Source organism: Anguilla anguilla, chromosome 3, assembly GCF_013347855.1.
Source record: "Anguilla anguilla isolate fAngAng1 chromosome 3, fAngAng1.pri, whole genome shotgun sequence".
Lineage (NCBI taxonomy): Eukaryota > Metazoa > Chordata > Actinopteri > Anguilliformes > Anguillidae > Anguilla > Anguilla anguilla.
Window position 1 is genome coordinate 12,829,032 of NC_049203.1, and position 25,011 is coordinate 12,854,042.

General features: G+C 41.5%; 2 protein-coding genes across 7 annotated transcripts in view; one reads left to right on the top strand and one right to left on the bottom strand.

The window, feature by feature from the left end:
* Positions 1-7,518, bottom strand: part of si:dkey-172j4.3 (diacylglycerol kinase delta) — a 68,903-nt gene extending 61,385 nt beyond the window's left edge. The window contains exons 1-3 of one of the 4 annotated variants that reach the window (XM_035408783.1): positions 7,228-7,518; positions 6,166-6,234; positions 4,214-4,471 (exon numbers count right to left, since the gene is read on the bottom strand). In XM_035408783.1, the coding sequence (XP_035264674.1) occupies positions 4,214-4,402 (189 nt within the window). In that variant the 5' untranslated portion in view covers positions 4,403-4,471; positions 6,166-6,234; positions 7,228-7,518. Of the gene's footprint in view, positions 1-4,213; positions 4,472-5,346; positions 5,609-6,165; positions 6,235-6,481; positions 6,636-7,227 lie in introns of those variants that run through there. The other 3 variants (XM_035408782.1, XM_035408784.1, XM_035408785.1) reach the window with 3 other exon arrangements.
* A 10,906-nt stretch (positions 7,519-18,424) lies between these two features.
* LOC118222879 (G-protein coupled receptor 12-like) lies at positions 18,425-24,576 on the top strand. 3 transcript variants are annotated; one of them, XM_035408789.1, is made up of 2 exons: positions 18,425-18,976; positions 19,976-24,576. In XM_035408789.1, the coding sequence occupies exon 2, from the start codon at positions 19,978-19,980 to the stop codon at positions 20,971-20,973; it is 996 nt and encodes a 331-aa protein (XP_035264680.1). In that variant the 5' UTR covers positions 18,425-18,976; positions 19,976-19,977; the 3' UTR covers positions 20,974-24,576. The 3 variants fall into 3 exon arrangements, with proteins under 3 accessions (XP_035264680.1, XP_035264682.1, XP_035264683.1); XM_035408791.1 differs by lacking the exon at positions 18,425-18,976 and adding an exon at positions 19,008-19,113; XM_035408792.1 differs by lacking the exon at positions 18,425-18,976 and adding an exon at positions 19,105-19,151.
* The last annotated feature ends 435 nt before the right edge of the window (positions 24,577-25,011 follow it).

The window sequence follows — 25,011 nt, forward strand, 5'->3', positions numbered from 1 at the left end:
ACTGGAAATACGGGAAGGTGGCTGATCTGAAAATACAGGAATAGAACAAAATTGGGAATATGGGAATGCAGCTGAACTGGGGATATGGGAAAATGTTTTAAGTGGGAATACAGGAACACTGTGAACCTGTGAATAGGGAAGATGTGTGAACTGGATATATGGGAACGTGTTACAACTGAGAATGCAGGGACAAGGTGCAACTGGGAATATGGGAATGTGGTGGAACTGAGAGCACAGAAACATGGTGTAATTAGGAATATGGGAATGTGGTAGAACTGGAAACATGGAGAAAGGAAAGACAGAAAAAGCCTATGTGTTTACGAGTCAATTTCTACAGTCAAAGCAATTATGTTTAGACTCAGCATGAAAGCCTTCTTTCTTTTAAGAAAATGCACTACGCTTATGTGCCAGTTATCCAGAGGTATACTTACAGTAAATGTAGTCTATAAAAAGATACAAGGCTGGACATGAGCAATCTAGTGCACAGTCAAAAATACTGTGATACTTAAATCTCCCACCATGACTCTGCTGTTGGACCAAAAGGTGGCCATTTAACTTCAAATGAACACTAAGTCAAACAGATATGTACCCCCCTGGTCCACGTAAGCCAGAATTGAACCTGATCTGTTTAGGATACATAATGCCGCCAGCCATTACTGAAGTGAAAAGTCCCATTTGGGAAAAGTCCTGAGGTGCACTAATATGCTGTGTTCATCATATGTTTCCATTTGAGGGGGGGGGGGTCAGATTGGCAATATGAAAGAAAACACACAAGCCTGCTTTTAACAAATAAGAAAAGCCATTTGATATATACCCTGGATCTCCCCCTGCACAACAAACACACAGCTGGAAAAGGGCTAATTAGACGCTGGCTGTGAGGAGTCCTCTATTATTTCCATTGTGTTGGTGCATGGCAGGTCTGTTCTGAGGGGAGATTTCTTCTAAATAAATGCAATTTCTGATTTTCAAACACGCTTCTCTCACCCATTCTTCTCCTTATTCTGCGCTTTCTGGCCACACATGAACAGACCGACTGCCACCCCCCCCCCCAACCCCCCAACCAGATACCAGAAAGGGAAAAAGGCCATTTAATAAAGAAGGGAAGCTTATTCTTTATTCCAACAAAATAAAACAAAGGGCCAATCAAGAGCTCTCCCCTCCCCCAACCATCAAAAAAGATCCTCCACCTGACCCCATCTGAAGAGAAATTGAGAGCAGTTCCAGGTGGACATAAGCAACTGATGTGATTATCAAAATTAAATCTCCCACCTGATAGTGCTTACCTATGTGTGGATCTGCATATAAACACCCAATGGCATGGAAACACAAGGGCATTTCCTGAGGTAGTTGGATATCTTGGCAGCATGCTTGAAGTCAACCGGCAGGATTTCTATGTTGTCAATCCTAAGGCTCAACTGTTGGTGGACTGTGATCCCGTCAGTGACCGAAATTCTTTTAGGTTATCACCAAAATATCCCTCGCCCTTTCCACCTTTCTCGATTTCCCGAACTGAAGCATTGCTCCTGAACTGCATAGCACTGGTAATCAGGAAACTGTTATCAGAGAAGCTAAATCCCCAAAGATCGCTCACCAGGTTAATCTCCACTATGAGGACAGGCCAGTACAATCTAATAATCTCCTTCAGCTTTAAACACGGCAGGGCCCAGCTACACTGATTGACATGCAACCAAGTTGATTGACACAAACCTTCAAAATTCCACTTGGCCGGCAATCCTCCAATCTTGGCCTACAGCTGAAAGCACCCTGTGACACTGTCAGCAAATGTGGCCAGCACCAACTTGCGTTCTTTGAAGTCAACTGGTGTTTCCTCCAGCTCAATACATCTCACACTATTCTGTCTTCACACAGCAACCTCCCACTCATTTTAACAGAAATGCGTCAAACAAACTTTCAAAACAAAACTCAAAGTCAATGCGGACTCCCCAGACCTCACAGCTCAGTACTCAGGTGCAAACGGCCATTCTACAGAGAACAGAGATATGTTCAGACAGGCAATAATTTCACAATGGCAGCCAGCTCTGAGTCAAAGCAAATGGGATTGCCAATCCATTAGGGCATGCTCTCTCAGGTTTTCTTTTTTTTTTTTTTTGACAATTTGAACACATATTTCCTCTGCAGATGAAAACTACTTCTATTTTATGTTCCCATGGTATTTTCCTGAATGTTCTGCATTAATAATGGATCCACTATACTGAGGAACACCTTTTAAAAAACACTCATATTATTCCCAAAGCAGAACAGATTTCAGACATGACCTCGAATGATTTTTAAGGCCATTTTTGGTAAAGTTGCTTCTCAGGTCTGGCTATCACTATTGCTCGTATTCATTGGGGGAATGCACTTATGTTTTTTTCCTAAATTGTCAATTGCTCTGGGTTAGTTTCTTCTAAATTAATCCAAAATGTGACGTAAAACTTTACTTCAACCCAGATGAAACATTTACAGTCCTGTTGAAAACAGTGAAGAAGAGTCCACTGAGGTAAATGAGCTGAGCTCTTTTAAGAGACACAAGGGTTACAGTAGTGTAACAGAACACACACACACACAAAGACAAAAGTACAGTGCAGTTTCCTCAAACACGCTCATTTGCAAATAGAACAAGTTTGTTCTCTGCCTTCCCTCCCCCTCCCCCTAAACTCTCTCCAGTGTGTGAAGTGTGAAGTGCTAATGGGGCTTTCTTTATGTGTGAGATTCGCAGTTGCATTTGTTCAGCCTAAATGGCCCCACCTTAGTGTTGTTTGTCAGCATAACTAAAGATTACTTAAGTTGTGGTCATGTGATGAAGAGAGAAAGGGCTAAACAGGTAGTCTGAACCACCGCTGGTCTGCCAGAGTCCATATGAATGTTTGGTTTTATCCCTCAAATGCAGGGCTCCCCAACCCTGGCCTTGGAGGGCAGCAATGCATGCTGGCTGATGTTTCCAACTTAAAACCAACAAGTTCAGACTCAAGGAATTGGGTGAGACAAGTTAACAGGACTACTTCAATTTATCAACGAAGTGTTGAGCAACAACAAAAAAAACAGCACCCTGAAGCCTGGTTTGGGTGGCCTACTCTCAGGCCACCCATGAAAAAACATACTTAATGCATAACATTCCTTAAAGACATATGTTTCAACCAGATCTTCATCAGCTGCCAATTAACAAATAATTCTGAATTTTTAATAGACTCAGAGTGACCTTCAATTCCAGGACAGTGCCACTGATGGCAGGCGATATTTTCAGAATAATTTCATCGGGGAACTGTGCCCCAGCCACTATATCCGATGTTTGCATGGGCAGGCAATGGAGAGACTGAGAGAATAAAGACCATCATGGCAACCTCGTTCACAGCGACCATCCATTGTGATCATACGGTTGAACCAATTGAAGGATAAGAGGTGGATTTCCACTAACCCTGGCAGCGAGAAAGAATATCTCGCTAAACTTGAGCTGCAGGCCAGAGCCATTGCTAAACACTTAAGACCTTCAATTATCTTCATCCTATGCAGCCTCTTAATTAATTAACATTAATTGATGCCTGTCTAACCCCCAGGAGACCAGAAGGAAACCTGCCATGACAACACAACAGGAACAACACTAATGATGAGTAGTAAAGCTATACTCAGCAAAAAATAAAAAAAATTATAACAATCCAATTACAAAAGAGCCTGAAAATGTTGAATTTTGACAGGAGCAAAACCATGTAACAAATTATTACCTCGATAATTCATTAAAAAGGTATTCTACGCGTTGGGAATCTGATTTCCGAGCACTGTAATCGTCCATGACTAAATTAATTATACGGCACAGAACGGGGTTCCTGGTTTAATGTTCTTGATTTAGAGGGCAACGCGCTGGATTCTAAGCGACAAGTATTGGTCAACATCGAGAACACGTGTATACGTGTAAACGCGTGAAACAAAACAGCACGAGTAGCACCAAGTAAGCTACCCTGTCCGCGTTCATGCAAGATGCTATGGTCTAAAATGAAATATTTCAGAGGATAAAACGTACTGGAAATAAACGAGAAAAAGACAAGGGGAACAGCACCGAACTGTTAAGTAGCTAGTGATAGCTACAAATGAAATTAACCCTCTGCAAATGAGAATGTGTAATGATAATAGAATTCGCAAACGAGCAACGCATTGTACCGTAACATGACAAACCGACAAAGGACAAAGTGCAGACAATTGTAGCCTACGATTCTCCTACCTTTGCACGAATCTGGCCGGAGGTGGACACTTTCCTAATGAGCCGGTGCGAGGTTTCCTCTTGTTCACCGTCGCTGTCGGAAGATTCCTCGCCCGCTTCGGCCGGAGTCAGGCGGTCCGAGTCCTGCGGGGTGAGGGACTCCCGGGGTTCCCGCACATACAGGATATTCGGATTCAGTTTTGCTGCCATTGTAGGTCGGCGAATGGACACGGGAATAAGCAGCCGCACCGTTCTGCTACAGTCATCAACTGGTGTTTTCTGAAATTAAATATGGATTCGCTTTTAGATGAATATTTAGGTTGTTGTATTGTTGAATTTTTAGAACTCGTTTTCCGTCCCGCTGAGTCCGTTCCTCTGTTCTGTGGTTAATCAGAATAAGACGCGGTGCTACTGTAGGTTCCTCTTTTAGCAATCAAGTATTCTCTACGTTGTGACTTGTTTGTTGAGCCCTGTTAAAGTGGCACGCCATAGAGACCGTTTGTTAACTCCGCTGAAGGCATTCTTTCAATGCAAATTTCCTTGCCTGGCGCTGTCTTTGTTATTGCTATCAGCGCATCTATACAAGGGAGCCGAGGTGTCAAATGATTCTCAAAGGGCCATGTGTTTGGGCAATGCCGAAATCGTTCGAATTTCTGCGTGGGAGCGAGGGTGAGAGCAGCACACACATCGGACTGCTAGCGATTTAAGCACGCTCAAAAAGGACAAGATAGTGTTATGCCACTGTTCACAAGCAAGAATCTCTTGTCAACCACCCAACACATACAATGTCACTCGGATTTTTCATTACGCTATACATGTGGCTGTCACAGTAATTCCAGTGACTTGCATATCGTACCAATTACTTCTGCATTTTTGTTATCTCGTGAACATCTCGAGAGTCATTTAAATTAAACGAAGGCTAGGCAAATACATCGGCAGCGTAGGCAACATCAGTTAATACGAGGGTGTTGCAAATAATGCATTATTTTATGTTTACAAACTTACTTTTAAAGTAACAATAAAGCTAGTACCTGTATGATTAATACTCATGAGGCATGTATTGTTTTAATTAATACTCATGAGGCATGTATTGAGGCATCATTGCCCTACAGTTACGATTTCCTTTTACAACAGTCATTTTTTAGTCTACAAACCTGTCTTAGCTACGCAGTGTTGTTGCAAGCCGCTTTGCTTTCTCTCAATGTCGACTGACGAGTTCCATCAATGAAATGAAACTAAACCCTCAACCGTTGCAGTAGGCTATTCGTTTGAATAATTTCCTTATTTGTCAGTCGAGTCGAAAAATACATGTGTTATTAAACAGAGGCACAAACGAAAAACTGAATAAATGATTGATGGGTATAGATATATGTTAGTTTTACTAAGAGGGAATACTGTACATGTTCACTTATCGTGCTCCCGGCGCATCATACAGTCGCGTGTCTCCCTGCGCTTTAGCGCGGCCAACCCCAACGCAGCGCAACGCAGCACAGGGCATGCACGAAGCTCACTTTCACTCATTCATTAATCCGTTTGCTATTTTCAGGCGCATAGTGGTAAGCATTCTTAATTACAACGTCGGTATTTTGCTGAAAGGCTATCATACCCCGTTATTCAAAAGTATTATGGCGTGTTTTAGACTAGGCAATAGATTGACCACTATCCACATCTAGCTTTGAGTTCAACGGACTTGACAAATATCGTCTCCTGCACACTACAACACACTTAGCTTTAGATCAGTGTAGAATTGATCACATTAATGTGGGTATAGCGGTAGGCTATCGGAATTTACGCAAAACCACCTTGATCGCCCTTCTGTGTATGCACTAACGCGAAATAAATAAATAAACACAAACCGACAAATACAAAGAAGAAATATGTTCAAGTTTTTGTTTACACTGGTCTAAATAACATATAACAAAAGACTGAGCGAATTATTATGTTGCTATGTCCATATGTCAAACGATCCTCACCTGCTCAGGCGATGCGTCCGAGACACGTGGTTACATCATTCCATCGCCGCAGACTAAAATTTCTGTTTCCTGAAGAAACAAAACAACACAGATAAACCAAAAAGCAGTGCACAGTCAAGCATTTACGCACCTTTCAACCGATTCTTAATGTTTAAATATTACAGACTTCGGAAAGCTCTCGGTATCCGTAATGAAATGAGCACATTGCCAATTTGCAAGCTGCATATTTATGATGAATCTTCTTATATTATTTTTCAGATAACTCAACGTTTGCATGAATGGTACAGAATTAGTGTGCATATAGCGCGGTAGATACCACTGTAAAACACTAACCTATGTACTCTTTTCTCCTGCCTGGGTATTTTCGTCCGTTTAAAACGACCACAGACAGCGCTATGGTATTCAGTTATTGCTACGGCACGCAAGCCAAAGCATATAGGTGTTCCCATTGAAATAGCCCAGGATCTCGTCCTTGTTAAGACAATGTGTAGCAATTTGTGTATTAATTCCAACATATAACGGCACGTGCACATTACATATATCATGTCAGACAGACTATTTAGCATTTTCACAGTAACTCAACAGGTGTCCTTCATCTATCTATCTATCTATCTATCTATCTATCTATCTATCTATCTATCTATCTATCTATCTATCTATCTATCTATCTATCTATCTATCTATCTATCTATCTATCTTCCCACTGTGATATGTAGCTAGCATATGAGATTCCAGTGCAAGCCATAATTTTCTTAAAATGTTCAACAGAAGTAGGCAATTCAAAGTAACATTAAGAAAATGTACATTTAAATAAATGCTAAAATATAGGCATACTCTAAATTTTGTAAAATCAATATTACATAATACCTACTCTGGGTAGCAACACATTTATTTTTATGACATTTTAATGAAACTTATTGAACAAGGGAAAGGTGTTTGAACGAGGTGAAACATTACGAATATAAAAGTAAAAAGAGGAACATGTTATAATCATTGCAACCTGATGAAAAAAATTGTCACATGATGACGTAGTAAGTCATTATCAGTTCCGTAAGTACACACCTTGCCTGAAGGTGAAAGCTGCCGATGATGCCGATTGGAGGGGAGGCTGGGTGGGCCGTTCTTTAACTCCCCGCACGAAGCCCCTTCCACTCCTGCTGAGGCCGAAGAGTCCTAAGTTACTCGATTCTTCCTCTTGTTTGATACGAATATTTGAGTAAATGGTTTAACATTCTGAGCAAAGCGCTGACAAGAAACAGTGAAAATCACAGCCTACACACTATAGGCATTTCAGTTGGCCTATATTGATGTGTTACCGCTCATATATTACATACTTCTTTTTAAGTATTTTAGATATAAAAATATTAAATATTTCTTTTTTTACTATATAAATCTGCTTCCCGAATAGTCTATTCATTAATTTTCTTTCACGATAAGGGCCCAATCCATGAGCGCTATCTGTTCACGTCAATGAAGAATAAATGTCCTTGACGTTTGTTGGCGATGTAGCTATTGACTGCCATCTAGTGAATTTATAAAGAACAGCACGTATGTACTCATACTCAATTTTTCACCCCATACTCAATTTTTCATCACTTGCAGTCAACAGTGATGTGGTCTAGTTTAGCACGTTTTATGTTTATGAAATACTGCCATATTAAAATGTCATAGTAGTATTTTTATTGATGTAGTTTTCCTGTCAAATCTGTTTTGAGCTTTGCAATTATATTATTAGTGCAGTAATAAGAGTGAGCTGCCGATGGCGCTGTAGAGCGTTAACCGCCCCCCCCCCCCCCCCCCCCCCCACAATGCAGCCGATTCACTGGTCATGAAAGGTGGCTCTCGGAGACACGTCTTCTAGCTCACATTCCAATTAAAATGAATATCTGCCAATCCAGACTCTTCATCGTCGTGATTTAGGCTACAGTGGACGACTGTAAATTAGATTTATAATAGGCCCACTCCCAAATGTCCCTTTAATACCCCCCACGCTAAAAATAAATGCATTTAAAGAAGAAAGTAAAACTAATCTTTTTTTTTTTCTGTGTGGGCCAATCATATAGACGATCGAGTCTTTGGCCTACTCTTTGATCCACACCACCCCTGCTTTGAATGCAGTGGTTTCTGTGAATATTTGGTTGCAAATTAGACCCATTGATCAGACTCCTTTGATTGTAAGATTAGCTGCTGAATGGCTGGGTGTCACCTCCATTATGAGAGGAAACAGAATGCACCTGCATGCTGTTATAATGCTCCCAGGGCAGGGGTTTCCCAACAAACAATCAGGGGCTTCATCGTGTCATCACTGTCAACATCTTTATATAGCAGGTGTATGGGGTGCATATTTACAACAACATAGTCATCGATAATAATTTAACATGTGCTTAGGGATGCACACACGCACTCCCACACAATTCTATCATCTTATCATCCTAAAGCCATGATTTAAGGTTACTACGTTGGAGAAAAGTGACTATTCTGCTGCTGTTCCTGTCAGCAATTTCATTATCACTGAAGACATCTAAGCCAGAACTTGTGGCAGACATACATACCAAACCATAATACTCCTACCACCGTGTTTCATTGAAGACAGGGGGGTGGGGGGGTGGGATGGGGACCCTCCAGGCTATTTTATGTACTTCTTAAACTATACATAAAACATCTTAAAACTGTACCTGCACTTTAAACTGCAAACTGGAACTTGGCCATCCTGTTTTTGCCAATTAATATCTATAGAAATACAACATATTCAAATATGAATAGAAATACACATAAATTAAATAATAGTTCTTAATTTGTACAGCATAAAGGCTGTATTCCAATCACATCATACTTCTACTACTTTAGTATTGTTCTACATCTTTAGTCTACTAACTTTAAATCATAGCTGCCGTGGTAAGTATTTGGTAGGTGTTTCCAATAAACTCCTTTTCTTCGTACACAGCCTTTTTACTTACCATATTCATAGCCCTCTGAAACGCCCACAAACATGCTGATGTATTCCTAAATTCTGGCTGTTTTATAATACATATCTATTGAGTAAGGAAATCATCTTGATAATTTCTGTAATCCCTATACCACTGTTTCAAACCCCCAACTCTCTAAACTTCCCATCAATGTAAAAGCATCGTCAGCTACAAAACAGAAGAGAATATAAATAGGACAATAAAGTACTTAGGGGCATATGGGAGATGAAGCCTTGTTCAAAGGTTTTGCTGACTTGATGTTAACCAACAATAAACCAGTTACAAGTGTAGCCCACACAAGTCATTTTGGGCTACGTATGTGTCCCCCATTGGTCAAAAGGCTAATAGCCGCTGCGCTACGCAGCAGCCAGCAGCCCATTAAAAATTAAACATCTGCAAGTACCCACCCCCCATAATTCTTTCTTGTACTGCATCACTAACCTCATTTGATTCTCACTCTTATGCGAAACTTGCCCGTTCCCCAAACCTCAGCATGGATATAAATGTGCTCAGACTATTTTTATTCCCACTCTCTTTTCCTGCATGGTCACTCTGGAACAGTGATGTGGAAGGGCATGCAGCTCCCATTCCAGGCCACCCACCCCTCCTGTTCCAGGTTGAGGAGGCACCTGCTGTGAAACACTTTAACCCTTTAGACATCAGAAGAAAAAAAAAAATCCTGCAGATTACAGACAATTTTAGGAAAAGGAAAGTTCTGCCATTTTGTTTTTCTCAGCACTTCATTAGATAGCCTTTCACTTTATTTTAATGGCATGCAATAGTTCAGATTTGCGTAGGCGAGTACCAGCATGACCCAGCTTAATTTGGTCTTTGTCAAAATATACAATGGTTTCTCATGATTTTTTAAATACACTGAAACTTATTTCATATTTGTATTAGATTTTCCCTTGAGAAAAATAGAAAAAGTCCCAGAACTCTTCCACTATCAAATAAGAAAGGAAAGTGTAAGATCCACTTTATACCCCTTGCTAATGGGAATATAGAAGGCCATCTGCTTTATTAGCATTGGCTTGCTGTTAACAGTTTTTAGCACGCTCATAGGCAACCATGCATTACAGCTCTTAACCGTGCACCCTGTAAAAGTGCCCCCACTGAAACATAAACATAACTCTGGGGATCCTTTCTCAGGCAACATAAAGACATTCCAACCAGGGGAAGATGTGCAGCATGACAGTGAAAGCAGAGAGGTGTAGTCATCGCTTACCTGCAATTCTGACACGAGCCCCATGTTTAACGGGCAGGCTACACAGGAAATGATGTTGCTACACAGCGTTTGACACCATTTCTCCTGGGCCTCCAGCAGTGGAGTCTTCGTCACAGCGAGACAAGCTGAGGATTTCCATTATTGTGAAAAAGGGCACATGGTCAAGGTTAAGAACCCCACCATGTGGCTAGCGTGTGCCAGGGTGCTGGGATCTGCTGTGCAGCGTGTTGGAACAAGCTAATTCTGACCCAGGAACATGGGTGATTATCCCTCTTACACTGACCTTTCATCCAGTGGCAGCAATCAAAGCTTATCTGACAGGTAAGCTTGCTGCTGATTTCAAACTGCAGACCTTGCCACCGACTACTAAAAAGAAACTTGATTAGCCCATCGAGCTAAATACCAAAGGTTCCCAGCCAAGCAACAAATCACACCAAAGCTACTTACCACCGTAGTTGTTCCAATGACCTTTGGTATGCACTTATTGTACATTGCTTTGGATAAAAGCATCTGCCAAATAAATGTAATGTAACCACACACAGAGATCTTTATCATTCATTTAACAGGGAGCAACAGGTTTAAAAATCTCTTGGATTGAGATATTCAAGTTCTTCTGCTGTCCTGGGATAGTCTGGAACTCCCACATAATCAGTATTCTTACCATAGGTACAGCCAGCTCTCTATAGCTGTAGCTTTACAATACAAATTTTCAAATTGACGTTGATGATGTCTGTGGATGACATGGATGAATGCAAAATATGGACACAGACAAATCTGGTATTTAAACGTCTCTCCCCCCCCCCTTCCTGAGTGGTCCAGTGGTCTGTAAAGCCACCCATTAAACAGGTTTGTAATCTGGCCAGAAAAGCAGAGGAAAGGAAAGAGAAACAGAGTTGGGAGTAACACAGCTTGTGCTGTGCTCAGCAGACTGCTACTGAAGTCTTGCAACATAGACAGTTAGACAGTGAAAGACTTCTGGGCACTCTTGCATGCTGTCCAGGAACAGCACTAACTATAGCAGTTATAGGCATGCCAGGGGCACGCCTACATAGATATCTATTGGTCAGATTGTCAGAGGGGCGGTTCCTAGAAGTGTGATGTATTTGGCACAAACCTCTCACTATTCAAATCTCCTGCGTCTCATAATTGGTGCTCCCTGAATATGCATTTCCGCCTACACCTTACACCTGTCTTCACCCGGTTGATCTGATAGGTTAGCTAATATTGTTAAGAGTGAACCCCATTACTTTCAGCAGGGAGGCTAATTAATAGCTTGTAATGGAGAAGTATATTTAGTCTAGTCCAGCCTGTGAAGTGTAAGAGAGATACCTGTATCTGTGTTGGAATGTGGTAGACATGCCTGAATTGGAGAAACACACACGCGCACACACACAGACAGACATGCAGTAAACAGCATGTTAAAAAGTCCAATGTCCACGGCCTTCACCGAGTGTAAGCAAGCAGGTAATCCCTTTTTCATAGAACGCCTGAGTAGTGAGATACAGGCTCATGCAGGACAGTGCACATACCACAGATAATTTATTCCGATCACTTTAGTTTCCCTCTGGCTTAATGAGAATTCTATCTTTTTATCATCCTAAAGCCATAATTTAAGGTTACCACCTGGGTGAGGAGCGATATTAATTCAGCTGTTCAATTTCTCCACAATTTTATCAGGACAGAATTCAAATCAATTGATTTTGTGAAGTCTCTACTAGAAACAAGAGACTGTCTAACTGAACTGAATATAAACAGAAATGTAGCAAAAATGATGTTCACTGAAAATAACACATAGCAACAGAGGGACTGTAAACACACCAACAAATCACTCTAAATGTGTGAACAATTTGGAATTCACTGTGACAGTATACTAAACAATCCTTCAGTTTCACTATTAATGACATACACAAGTAGCAAAACCACAGTAAAGACTCATTCTTGGTCTTGTTCATACCAGCAACTCAATGGCCTACACAAATAGGATAGACTCAGAAAGGATAAAGCTCTGTGTTGAACTTGGTGATGAATTCATAAAATAAGAAAATATGGCAAAGGTCTCTAGCACACACATAAACCAAATCCATGAAAAACTAAACCGTAAATTAACTGAACACTCTCACTGGGGCTGCTGTGTGAGCAATGGACATTCATAAAAACATAAAACATTGTGCTCACCCTCTTTTAGCAGAAGATTAGCTGCCCAACTGTTCTTCTTTATTTTCCCTAGAAGCCACAGGCGGCCTCACTTCAGCATAACATGTCAAGATGACCCTTAGTGATTCTATGCAGAGCACTGCAGACAGACAACAGCAAAAAAAGTCAGCATGGATCGAAATCATAAAGAGCGTCCTTACAGCAATGAAAGCTGCTTTCTGTAAATGTTTGACTTTCTGGGTGGGTTCATGAAGTACATCCCCTGTTAGGCTTCTACAGCCATGTCCATGAATCTCTTCACAAGTGCATCAGTGAATGGGGTTCTGTGGGATTGAGATGGGACATGCCGTCGTTTGGTCGTTACGGAGTGCTAACGCTTTACCTCTGGTTCCTTCAGGCTGGGAGGCCAGACTGAAATGACTGCTGTCTGACGGTCTTCTAGATCTGGCTGAGACATCCTGCCTGAAACCAGCAAAACATCACTCTTGCTAAGAGAGTCTGAGAGCTCCACACTTGTCAGCATTCTACTGGGAAACCCATTTCCCACAAACACAAGCTAGTGGAATGTGGCAGCTCCCATAATGCCCCCATAGCTCCCATAGTGAGCTCAAAATCTGCACTGAGACTGCCTACACCTGCCCAAATAATTCTCAATACACATCATTAAAGAGAGCATTGAAAATCATTCCTAAGGATTATTTAAATAGTTCAACTTAAAACAAGACTAGGTCAAAACCTAGTATATGGCTGGACCTAACACACGTGATCCGACCAACCAATGGTTTAACTTCATAACTTGGCCGACCAATGGTGTAACTTCATCACTCAGTCACAGACATTCGCGTTTGTAGGGCTGGCCCCGCTGTTGCGTTGTAGTCTGCAGTGTGAAAAGAAGCAGTTGGCGCCACCACATATTTCGGAGGAGAACCGTGGGTGCCTACACTCTTCCAAAGTTAAGCAGGGTTCCAGGTATCCAAGGTTGAATTGGAAAGACTCTGCACCATCAAGCAAGGTGCTTACCATTAAATGCTTCAGTAAATATATTAACAGCACAAATGGCTGATATAAAAATGCATGAGGAAGCTGTCCTAGATATGGGGGTGTCCATCAAGAAAATAATAATTATGCTAATTGCCCTGAAAAGATGGTTTCATAGGCAGGGGGCCCCCTATTTACGGGGGTTATCATGTTCATACTAACTAATTAGTGTGCATCTGGCAAGGGCACAGTGAGATGGAAGGTCATGTGGTTGAGCTGTGTGAATATGTGTGTGTGTGTGTATGTGTGTGTGTAGGGGGGATAATAACAACAGATTTCCAGTGGTTGTCAATCCTTTCTTCCTTAATGAAATTATAAGGACACCTCCATGGGGTATGGATATAAATAGGATCCCATTTTGTTGAAAAGGTCATATTTCAATCACATCATTTAACTGTTGACAGTATATCTAGCCTCACACATTGTGCTACAGGGTATCTGAAACAGTGGTCTGTAAAATATAAATCAATGGTTTGGATGCATGTAACCCTAGTGAATGGTGGGGAGTAGGAATAGGTGGAATAAACATATGTCCTTTACACTGGGCTATTTACTAACAAAAATGCTTAAAGGTGCCTTTGAAGAATCTTCAGTGAAGTACAAATACAAACTCAGTCATGCCCCCCTTTCTATCTAATCCTTTCCCTCACACCTTTTAAAATACAATGGAGATTTTGAACTTTTTTTTCTTATGTCTTCATTTTCAACAGGATATACTTTGCGTAAGCAGGCGTCAATGAACCCCACCAATATTGGGGTCAGCCTTAAGTCAGCATTAGCAGTCTTGCCCTGCAGCCTATAAATTAACCAATTACAGGTAATGTTCTTCTGAAGGAACAGCACATTAGAAAAAGCCTGCAATGTATTGGATGTAAAGCATTAGTCGTGTGTGGGAAATGATGTGACTGATAATACTCCACTGATTATGTATAGTGGACATTCAGGCTGCATGCGTAACTATTTCTGACATGCTGTGGCCTTGAGAAAGTAAATCAGCCCTCACTAGACATTAACACTATTGACAGCTCAAGTTGGATAACATGAGCATGATGCTGTGCCAGTACTGAGTGATGTAATGATATAGAGCCAGAGCAGTAGAACACGTGAGAGGGAGAATATTGTATGCAGTACTGGCAGTAATGGTGCGGCACGAGGGAATCTCTTCTAATCCTGCGTGTGTGTACGGATTATCAATGAAGCACCAGAAGCTCTTTTGTATGGACTCCTTGGTCCCACCCGTAATACCTCTCCATGCCAGGCTTAGGTCACCCTGGTATGACAGTAGCACGGTCTACCTTTGCTGGTCCCTTGCCAGATATCCTCCGACAGCTGTGCACCAGATTTTCACGCCGTGTTACACAAACCTCCTGCCTGGGAGCTGGACTGCGGGGAATTTTCCCAGCAGGAGAAATTCATTTACTGAGGAGGGATTCCACAGCATTTTCTCCTGGTGTTGCGGGAAGTTTAATGGATCCAGATGCAACGTCTCCGATTAAAGACGATTAAATGTGGCGTTCACAGCATCCTCAAATTCTGAGAGCCTCCTTCAGCTCATGTAGCCTCAACTCTGACAGGGGTACAGCTGAATCCAGAGGAGCGAAGGAGTGGCACCCCGCTGCCCTCGCAGGGGAAAAGGATTTCTAAGGGGAGCGCAGGCAGGCAAGCGGATGGTTCAATGAAGCTAATCCAGGGTCTCAGCAAATGAAAAGAGTCATCAAAAAAAAAAAAAAAAAAAAAAAAAAAAACACAGAGAACACATCAAGGAAAATTCACACGTGCACACACACACACGCACACGCGCACACACACATTTGCAAGCTTATATGCACACATACACATAGACAAAGTGCTTGATTGTGTGTGTTTTTTTTTTCATTTGACCATGGTCAGCAGAAATCAGCAGAGTGGGAGTGAATTTGGTATGTCTACCTGAAGGAGAGAAAATATAATTTATTCATAATCTCATCAATACAATCAAGGAAAAACAACTTTCAGGTTTCAAATAGTTTTTACGCTACATTTCACTATTGGGCCAAATAAGTAGCCTGAAACCGAAAAACGAGATCAATAAAATAAATCTTTAAAAAGAAAGAAAACTCGTGGAGTTATTAGCTCATAGAGCACTATGCTGAATGCAAGGTGTTCAAGATTGTGCCACCGGACCCAATGCAATTAGGAATTATGTATATAATGTTAGCAAGTATGCATATGGCGAGAATAAATATTGTTGTTCTGTCATATATTAGACTGAGATTAAGGCAAGTATGAGGTGGTGTGAGCTTCACAGGCGTATCATCATTCCACAAAAGGACAATAGTAAGAATGTTCGCAGATTAAAAAAAAAAAAAGAACACGCAGCTCATTTTCCTTCCAACTCCCCAACTCTCCATATCCAAGGATATATGTGATAGCCACTTTCGAACTGTGGAATAGGGCCACACATCACCAGCACACAGGAGTCAGGAGAATAGTACTTTCTCTTGGTTTAGAGAAAACGTGGTGACGGGGGCTGTGGAAACGTGTGTGTGTGTGCAGGCGAGAGGTGGGCTGACAGTAAACCAGGATGTGATCACGAAAAGCTGAAACTTGAGCCTGGTGCCGGTGAGCTTTGAGGTGACACTTCAAGTCTCGCAGAGACGACTAGTAATTTGATCGAGCTAAAGGCAATTCAATCAATATTGGTGCCGTGACGAATACACCCGAAAATACAGACTAACCCGAAACATATGATTGCTCCCAAAAGTAATTCAGTTTCTCGGCTACTCGTAACCCGGATAGGTGTGCGTCTGCGCATCAGCAAGCCTGCAGATGTATTTCGCTCAAAAAATAGGGCTTCCCCCCCTTAGTAGAACGAAGACGAATAATAGGAGATTTCATAATAATGTTTCAGATATATTTTTGAATAACTATACGTGCATTTTGCCAGTGACTATCTTTCGAGAACATTCGCATTTGGGAAAAGGTGGTCGAGTACTGAAGCACGGTAATAGCTCCCATAATGCGGACTACATGAAGATTATGAATGAAACCGCGACGGGACGTAGTAAACAGTTACTTTGTATTCCTCCCACAGCTCAGTAGAAATGTATGGTAATAACACCACGTGATCACCCCGTTTTACACCACCCTAAAAACGAGACGTCAGTTGTCGCGTTTACAATAGTTATTCATATTTAATCTCTAATAATTAACGCGCTGCCACAGCGCACTGTGCAAGTAATCATTAACGACTGGCATTTTTAAAGGTTACAAAAACAGCTAATCGCGTTGAGATTGTTTCCAGAGGCGCCTCTCGGATATGAAATTAACATTTTTATTTATTGATTGATTTTTAAATTTTATTTATTTATTTATTAGAATTTTCCATTTGTAATATTTATTCACGACAATTTTGTCAAAAGTAGGCTATTCTTCTAAATATAGCACAAAACATCCTTCGGTAAACCCCCAATCGCCCTTTCATATGTTATTCCATCCACAAGTCAGCTTGCATCAGGCATAATAAAACCTCTTCAATTGGAGTCGGGAGAGGGTTGTACCATAGGATGTAGTTTGACCTGTGACTTTGACCCACAATGCACATTAGGACGAGATATAAATGAGAGTTGTAGCAATATCAGGCAATGTGTGACCAGGCAATGTCTGCATTGGAAATGTAATATGCCATCAGTTAATTTAGGTTCCCTTTGGAAAATAGATTGTTTGCTGGTTATCTAATCAGCAAAATTTCTGGTAGCTTCTAACCCTACTCCGGTCAGGTGATTCACTAGCCCGCGGTTAACATGCGTCCAGGACAACCTGGCAATTCGTTTACTACTTTTCTAGTCGTAGAGAAGACGTAGAAAATGAGAACACGATCAAAAAATGATCAATGACGTCAATGAAATGAAGCAAACCGCACTGCAACAAGACGGCCCTTGAAGTTTGGGATGGCTGTGATCAATGACCAAATAAAAGTTGCTCAAAAAGTTGTGAGAACGCCCCACAGATGTGTGTTGTGAATTTACATGTGGCAGCAAGTTTTCTAGCTACGTTCTCTTCACTTGCTAGCTATTAGATAATTATCAACTGTGCATTATTTCAAATCAGCCAATGTTAGCTAGCTTAGGCAGCACCGAAGCCCCCCTCTCTGCCCCCTCCCCCCTCTCTCTATCGCGAACACATGCACGGGCGCGCGCGCACACCAACACAGTACATTACTAGTAATATAAGATACATAATACTTGCATGTTGTAGTCCCATGTAGCTCTTCATTTAGTTGAAAGAAAGTATGGAAAATAGATGCGGAGTAGCATACATTAAAGATTCACGTACTCTTCTCTTTGCTTTGCTAATTAATGGGAACTACTGAAGTATTATCACTGTGCCCAGATAGATTTACAGCACCACTATTTAGCACCATATGTTGCTGAAATATTAATGGTGTTTTAGACAGTTTGCGGTCATTGTTGGACGTGTAATACTATCACTTTAGTAATAAAATAGGGGAAACAAATGATTGGAGGAAACAAAAAAGTTTGTATTCTGGATTTTGTATGTTTGAGTTTGTGCCCCTTCAAAAAACTGTGGGTGCACTACGTCCCTCGTTGTTCACCATCAGGTTTTGCCTCATAAAAACCTGGCCAAATGAGGAGACTGATATTAATGTATTGACCCAGCTGAAACGGCATCGATCACTGTTCATGAGAACACTAAAAGGTCATTGAAATAAGCAACAGCTATGACAATAGTTATAGCCTCTAAATTGCTAAATTCCTAGGAAAATAATGGCAAGTATTTGCTTATTGTAGGCAACTTTAAAAAAAACAGGCTACACGTGGTATGCACGCAAGGATTTCGTAATAAATTGACTGAATGTAGACACGTAGCAGGATATAGACTAACAATACAATGTTCAGGTGTGTGCTCTTCCATTCAAAGTAAAAGCTATTTTTGTGGAACTCTTTGTGGAATTACATTGTACTTAAGAAAAATGTGTAGCCGGTATTGAAGAAAGATCACCTTGACGTGGCCGTTTGTGAACGGTATACACTCGTCTGTCTGCACAGCTGAGCATCTCTCAACGACCTTGGGGCGAAACGAGTTTGTACAATTGGACGTTTTGAATGATAATGTCACTACGAGAGTCGCTTTGATTTAAAAAAATGCATGCAATTTCACATTTTTCTTATGATTAATATTTTGACCATAACATATCTGATTCACAGACCCCGTTCATGACTGTAGTGAAGACTTTTGACGTCAGAAGTGAGAATCATCGGCACGTCCAATGGGGGTAGAATATTAACCGAGAGTCAGTGCCAGCGAACTGCCAACATTATTAGCAATGTTAACCAAGGAATAAGGTGTCTTTACAAAGGACTCGACGAGTAAAAAAAATAAAGATTTCACCCAGGGACGTACGACAAAAGAGGAAGATACAGCACTGGTAATTCCTTTTAGAAAATTCTCCATAGGTGTCTCCCCTCTCGCTCTCCATTTCCATTCCTTCTTTCTTGTGTGGCTGTCACGGACTGCGCTTGGATTTGAAAAAAAAAAAAAGGATCGGAGCTTGAAGGAACTGGGGTATTGTTTGGAGGTTATTTGTGGGGATGCGCGTATTGGTGATGAACTTGTTTTATGTATCAATATTTATTAATTGGTTAATGACTAGTTGTTTATTAGAAGAGAAAGAAAATACTGTGTCACGTCTTATCGGCAATGATGTCGTTTAGGTTTATTATATGACCTCTTCAAGTCCTTTGTTGGCGCGGATGAAGCGTATATATGGGTACAGGGGAGAAATTTGTGAATGAAACGCTGGCACGCTGAGTTTAAAATTAGCTCGTGCTATTTGTCTGCATGGCGTCAGGCTTGCAAGAGCATGATATGGAATTGAAGGGACGTATATTACCGTCTGTTTTGTAAGATACGCGTGCTATAGTAACGCTAATATTGATCTTAGCAATGTATAAAATATACAACTGGTTACATCACACTTGACTTATATTTCCATTTTTAACTTCATTGTCATTGTGTATGCCACATTTCAAACACGAATACATGCTATCTGAGAAAACAGAGACATTTTCTAAAATGTTATTAATTCTAACAGACTACTTGTGGCAGCAGTACGCTGTAGCCCACGAATGAGCTACAACCTATTTTACGAGCTCTGTTATAGAAGGAATAGCGCAACATTCCATGGGAATAAGAGATTCAGAAATCGTAAACTAAAAATCTACTAGTAGTTGTGTTCATGTGGGTGTGGTTGCATGGTACATCCATTAAGCGGGTGATGCGAAAGCCTTTTTATTCCTTTTTCAGCATGTAATTTCTATTTTAATACCAAAGCTGGCGGTTTTGTTGCTGTTCTACGTGTACCACTCAAACACACATTCTCTCCCCCTTTCTCTCCTTACACCCTCGCCCCCTCCCTCTCCTTCAGCTATGATTCACCCTCTTGCTGCAGCAATGAGCAACCAACTCCAGAACACTTCCTCTTTTAACTCGGAGACCTGGAATTTCCAAGACGTGGGGAACTCCTCGCCCGTCCGGACCACAGACGTACAGCCGGTCGCTGTCAGCCCCTGGGACGTCGCACTGTGCGTAACTGGAACCCTTATCTCCTGCGAGAACGCAATTGTGATTGCCATTCTTTTTTACACGCCCACCCTGCGCGCGCCTATGTTCGTGCTCATAGGGAGTCTCGCGGTCGCGGACCTGCTGGCGGGGCTGGGTCTCATACTGAATTTCATCCTTACCTACATGCTGAATACGGAGCTGGTGACGCTAGTCGCTGTGGGACTGCTCATTGCCGCCTTCTCCGCCTCCGTACTCAACATCCTGGCGATCACCGTGGACAGGTACCTTTCTCTGTACAATGCGCTGACCTACCACACTGAGCGTACGGTGACTTTCACCTACGTCATGGTGATACTCATCTGGCTCGTGTGCATCGCCTTAGGTTTGCTGCCACTGTTGGGATGGAACTGTCTGCGAGATGAGTCCTCCTGCAGCGTCTGCCGCCCGGTGACTAAAAACAACGCGGTGGTGTTGGCAGTGACGTTTTTGTTCATTTTCGCACTGATGATGCAGCTCTACCTGCAGATTTGTAAAATAGCCTTCCGGCACGCGCAGCAGATCGCAGTGCAGCACCACTTCATGGCCATTTCCACCACGAAAGGCGTGTCCACGCTTTCCGCCATCCTCTGCACCTTCGCCCTTTGCTGGATGCCCTTTGCGATGTACTCTATAGTAGCGGACTCCAGCTATCCAATAATTTACACATATGCCACTGTCCTGCCTGCCACGTGCAGTTCAGTTATCAACCCCATCATCTACGCCTTTAGAAACCCCGACATCCAGAAATCTTTGTGGCTGGCGTGCTGCGGATGCGTTCCCTCCAACATCTCTCTGCGGCCAAGGACGTCAAGTGATGTATAGCCATGAATTATATATAGGCCTAAGTAGCCTATCTTTTTACACTTGCTTGTTTTATCTTGTTTTCATATGTTTTGCGGAGTAGTCTATTATACGCCTACCCTGTGGGTGTAGGCTATATATGCATAATCGCGGTCACAAGAAAATCACATGCTATGACCTAGTTTTTCCCAATTTTGTCCCTTAAAACAAGGCTTGCGGGTCTAATAGTATATACATTGTGAGCCTTTTATCTACAAGTATATAATCTTTCCACCGGTGAATAAATGTCTATGGCTTATTAGAGGTCAAATTTCAATAATAATAACAAGTTTAGCACCCCGAGTGAGTCTGCACTCGTCAGAATGGCGTTTGTCGAACATAACTGCAAAATCGGTTGGAACTCGTATTTGGTAGGGTGGACAGACTTGGGCATGGAACTGGCTGGATAGTTGTTTCGGCCACGGCGACCACGCTTACACTGTTCGGCCCCACCCACCCAGCGATAGAATCTGAGTGAACAGGATTCGGCAGGGCTACATCTGCAAGAATGGCAAAGGCTGTGTAGTATCCTTCCTTCAAATTTAGTGAAGTATAAAAATGCCAATACTAACACTACAAATAAATCAGAAGCAGGGCATACTCACAGACCCGATAGAATCTGTAGCCTATGTGTTAGTACAACGGAAATGTGCACACAGCGATACAGAATTTACAAGCTAGTTCTGTCCCAGAGCTAATTTGACTGTGTTCGACTTATGTCGGTACAACAAAGAGGTTCTCTGTGTACAGTATATGTAACTTGGCAATGGGGTACCTTTTCCATTATGTAAACTCCTGTCTATATCTCAGTCATTTCACTATTGTGCCAAGTTTTGCGAGGGCCCGCCTATGTATTTACTTGATGACAATTCTAAGTCTATAAATATAACGTTTTACTTCTACAATAAATGTCTCTATAAAACACATTTGAAGAAGTTAAATCAAGTGGTAGATGCATAGCAAAATGGTAATGGTAAAAAACTGTGATATAATACTTGTAACTCTTATGGAGTATACTTGGACTCATAAACTCTGTTAGAGTTGATTTAAACCTGAGTTTTTTCTGGTCAGGTTGATTAAATAAATTGATGAGGAACAGCCTCTTCTAATTTATATTAATTAACACTATCCGACGAAAAAATGAATTTAAGTGAGAAGCAACAATTTGAGTAGGCATTCTTGCTGAAGCCATTCAAACATCGCTAAAATTATAACTGTCGGAGCACAGGGTTTTATAGCAACCAAAACGCCACCGAGCGCACTTATCATTTCAGTACCTTGGATAGCAACAGAAAGCTAACCAATACATTTTGGGCCATCGGACTGAGATGTTCCTACTGGTGGTGACTAAGAGTAAATCGTACTGGAGGAAAACAACAACAGCAACAATAAAAATTGTACACGCATAAAAGTAATTTTCTAAGCGAACACTTTCCAGGCAGTATCCATCACCTTACCCTCAGAGAAGATGTGTGCTGTGTAGGCCTACTTCAATTATTCTGCATGTAATAACACTAAACCGGAATAGTCGTAAATCATGAACGTGACTAGCTATCATATACATATACACGTGTCAACCACAATTTAAACGACTCATTATAAATAAATAAATAAATAAACTGCGTTTATAGAACGAAGGCTCTATTCATAGAATTGATTTCCCATTTAAATAATCTGAAAGAGAAAATATTTAGATAAATATAACCTAGCCTACATGCTTGACAGTACCGTCCAACCTCAAATAATTACAAGTTTATAAAAACACCTACTTTCAATCAGTTTTCTCGACGATGCAATATGATTTAACACGTACAACAATATTTATCACTGGTTATATTTCCCCTATGATCGTATCACATATCTTCAGCAATGTTTGCAACCGAGCCTCCCGGCGTCGCAGCAGCTTAGACGCCGAGGTTAATGAAAATTCATCTGACGGTGCAAAAGGGGAAGCCAGTTGAGACGCATTATATTTCACTTGCGGTTAAATTCTACGTTATTTATTTATTTATTTATGTCTGACGGCTTCTGGGCGCACATGGTGATATATATATATATATAGCCTACGTACTAAAAACGTGTAAATTATGTGGAGAACAGAATATAGGATAATCGCATAGTAGTAGGCAGGAGTCATTAGATCCTCACGTTTCTGAACTAAAAGGCTTACATTCATAATTTACAGCAGAAAACCAAGTGATCGTCTCATGCTACACAAGGCTTCTTCTCAGTGTCCAGGCCAATTATCAGTGGTTGCTTTGGTGGAGCGTTGAAAGGTCGATTTAGACAAGAAGACGAACTGGCCACAGCGTTCATATCCGTGGCTCGAGCGAATGAAACGTTATTTACGAAGCCGCACCGATACTGTATGATGTCAAACAGGCTATTTGACGAATTAATGCTGCTACCAAAAAACCCTCATTCTGGAAAATGGCGCAGATGAACCAATGTAACATAAAAAAAACTTTATAGATATTTAGAAATTGTACTTTCTACAACATTGCAGGGGGATACACAAATGCACATTTCAATTGTTGGCAATGCCACTCCCTCCTTTGACATGCAGAAGCTCTATATCTTTTGGCCTTGGCTAACCCTCACCTGCAATAATGTATAATGCATTTTGTGTCTGATTGGTCCGGGTCTCTAGGTGCACACTTTCCCTTGTTAAACCTGGGATGGCCGAGTGCTTCTCACTTTTCACTCACTGGTGGAATTGTGGGGTACCCCACATCTGCCTTTACACTGTGAGGCAACAGCGCTGTGTTTGGACAGGGGAACGGAAATGCGGCAAGAAAGCCAATGTCATCTTGTGCCGCATGCGTTAGTGCCAAGAGTGTGGTTAGTTATCCTTAAACCTCAGAGTCGTTTTAAGCCTTTCTGGAGTACACTCAAGGCTGTGATTGCTGTTTGTGTTTGTGTTTGTGTTCATTGATTAACATTTGCATAAGTGAAGCCATTCTTGGACCAATCACATAGGTCCATGACTGATTCGCAGGAGTTAGTTCAGATGAGTATGAGGCTGCTCTTCCCCTCCATGAAAAGAAACCACACTGAGATGGTCTACAGCAGTGGTAACCAACCCTGTTCCTGGAGATCTACCATCCTGTAGGCTTTCATTTCAACCCTAATTTGGCACACCTGATTCTACGAATTAGCAGCTCAATGAAATCCCCAGCTGTTGAATGAGGTGTTCTGTGTTAGGGTTGGAGTGAAAACCTACAGAATGGTAGATCTCCAGGAACAGGGTTGGTTACCACTGGTCTACAGTACAGTGCACAATGAGGCTTCCAACTTGTAAGCAGTGGAATACAAGTTTTTTCTGGGATTTATTCTGTGGAAAATGGCCTGATGTATATATTACTTTTTGGGAGTTGTAGTTAAATGCTCATGGTCAGTATTGATGCCAAAATCTTCACAACAATGCCTAATGTTGCTCAAATTTGGCACAATTATTGGCCACATTATTTATGTGGAAGTAAAATGACATTTCTTTGCCATGAACCAAAAGCAGCAGCCAATATGACCATCAAAGAATTTTCAGTCACAGGCACGTCACTTGAATATCACATTGTGAAAAAAAAACTATGGTTGAAAATGAGTGAATATACCATCACAGGTGTTCTAAATTTAGACCAATAAGTATAACATGTAGCTTCATTTGGAGATTATGCCTCCAAGTTCACCAACCTGATATGGGAATTAAAATGTTTTGCTAATATAGAATGATAATATTTGCAGATTCATATGAATACCCAAGGGAGGGGAGGGGGGGGGGGGTGATAACAATAACCCATACACATGTAACTGGCTTGGCTGGGTCACATGCTTTTATGGTGAAACTGCATATGGACAAGCATGACTGGGGCGATTCGGCACTGATCCTGAGCCATAATGATAGATGTAGCCGATTCAATGGACTTCAGGGAAAAATGGTGGAAACATGGTGCAGCGGCAAAGATGTGTTGCCGCTCACATGGCCCGCGTTGGGGCCAATCCCTTCCAAAACACTGTAACTGC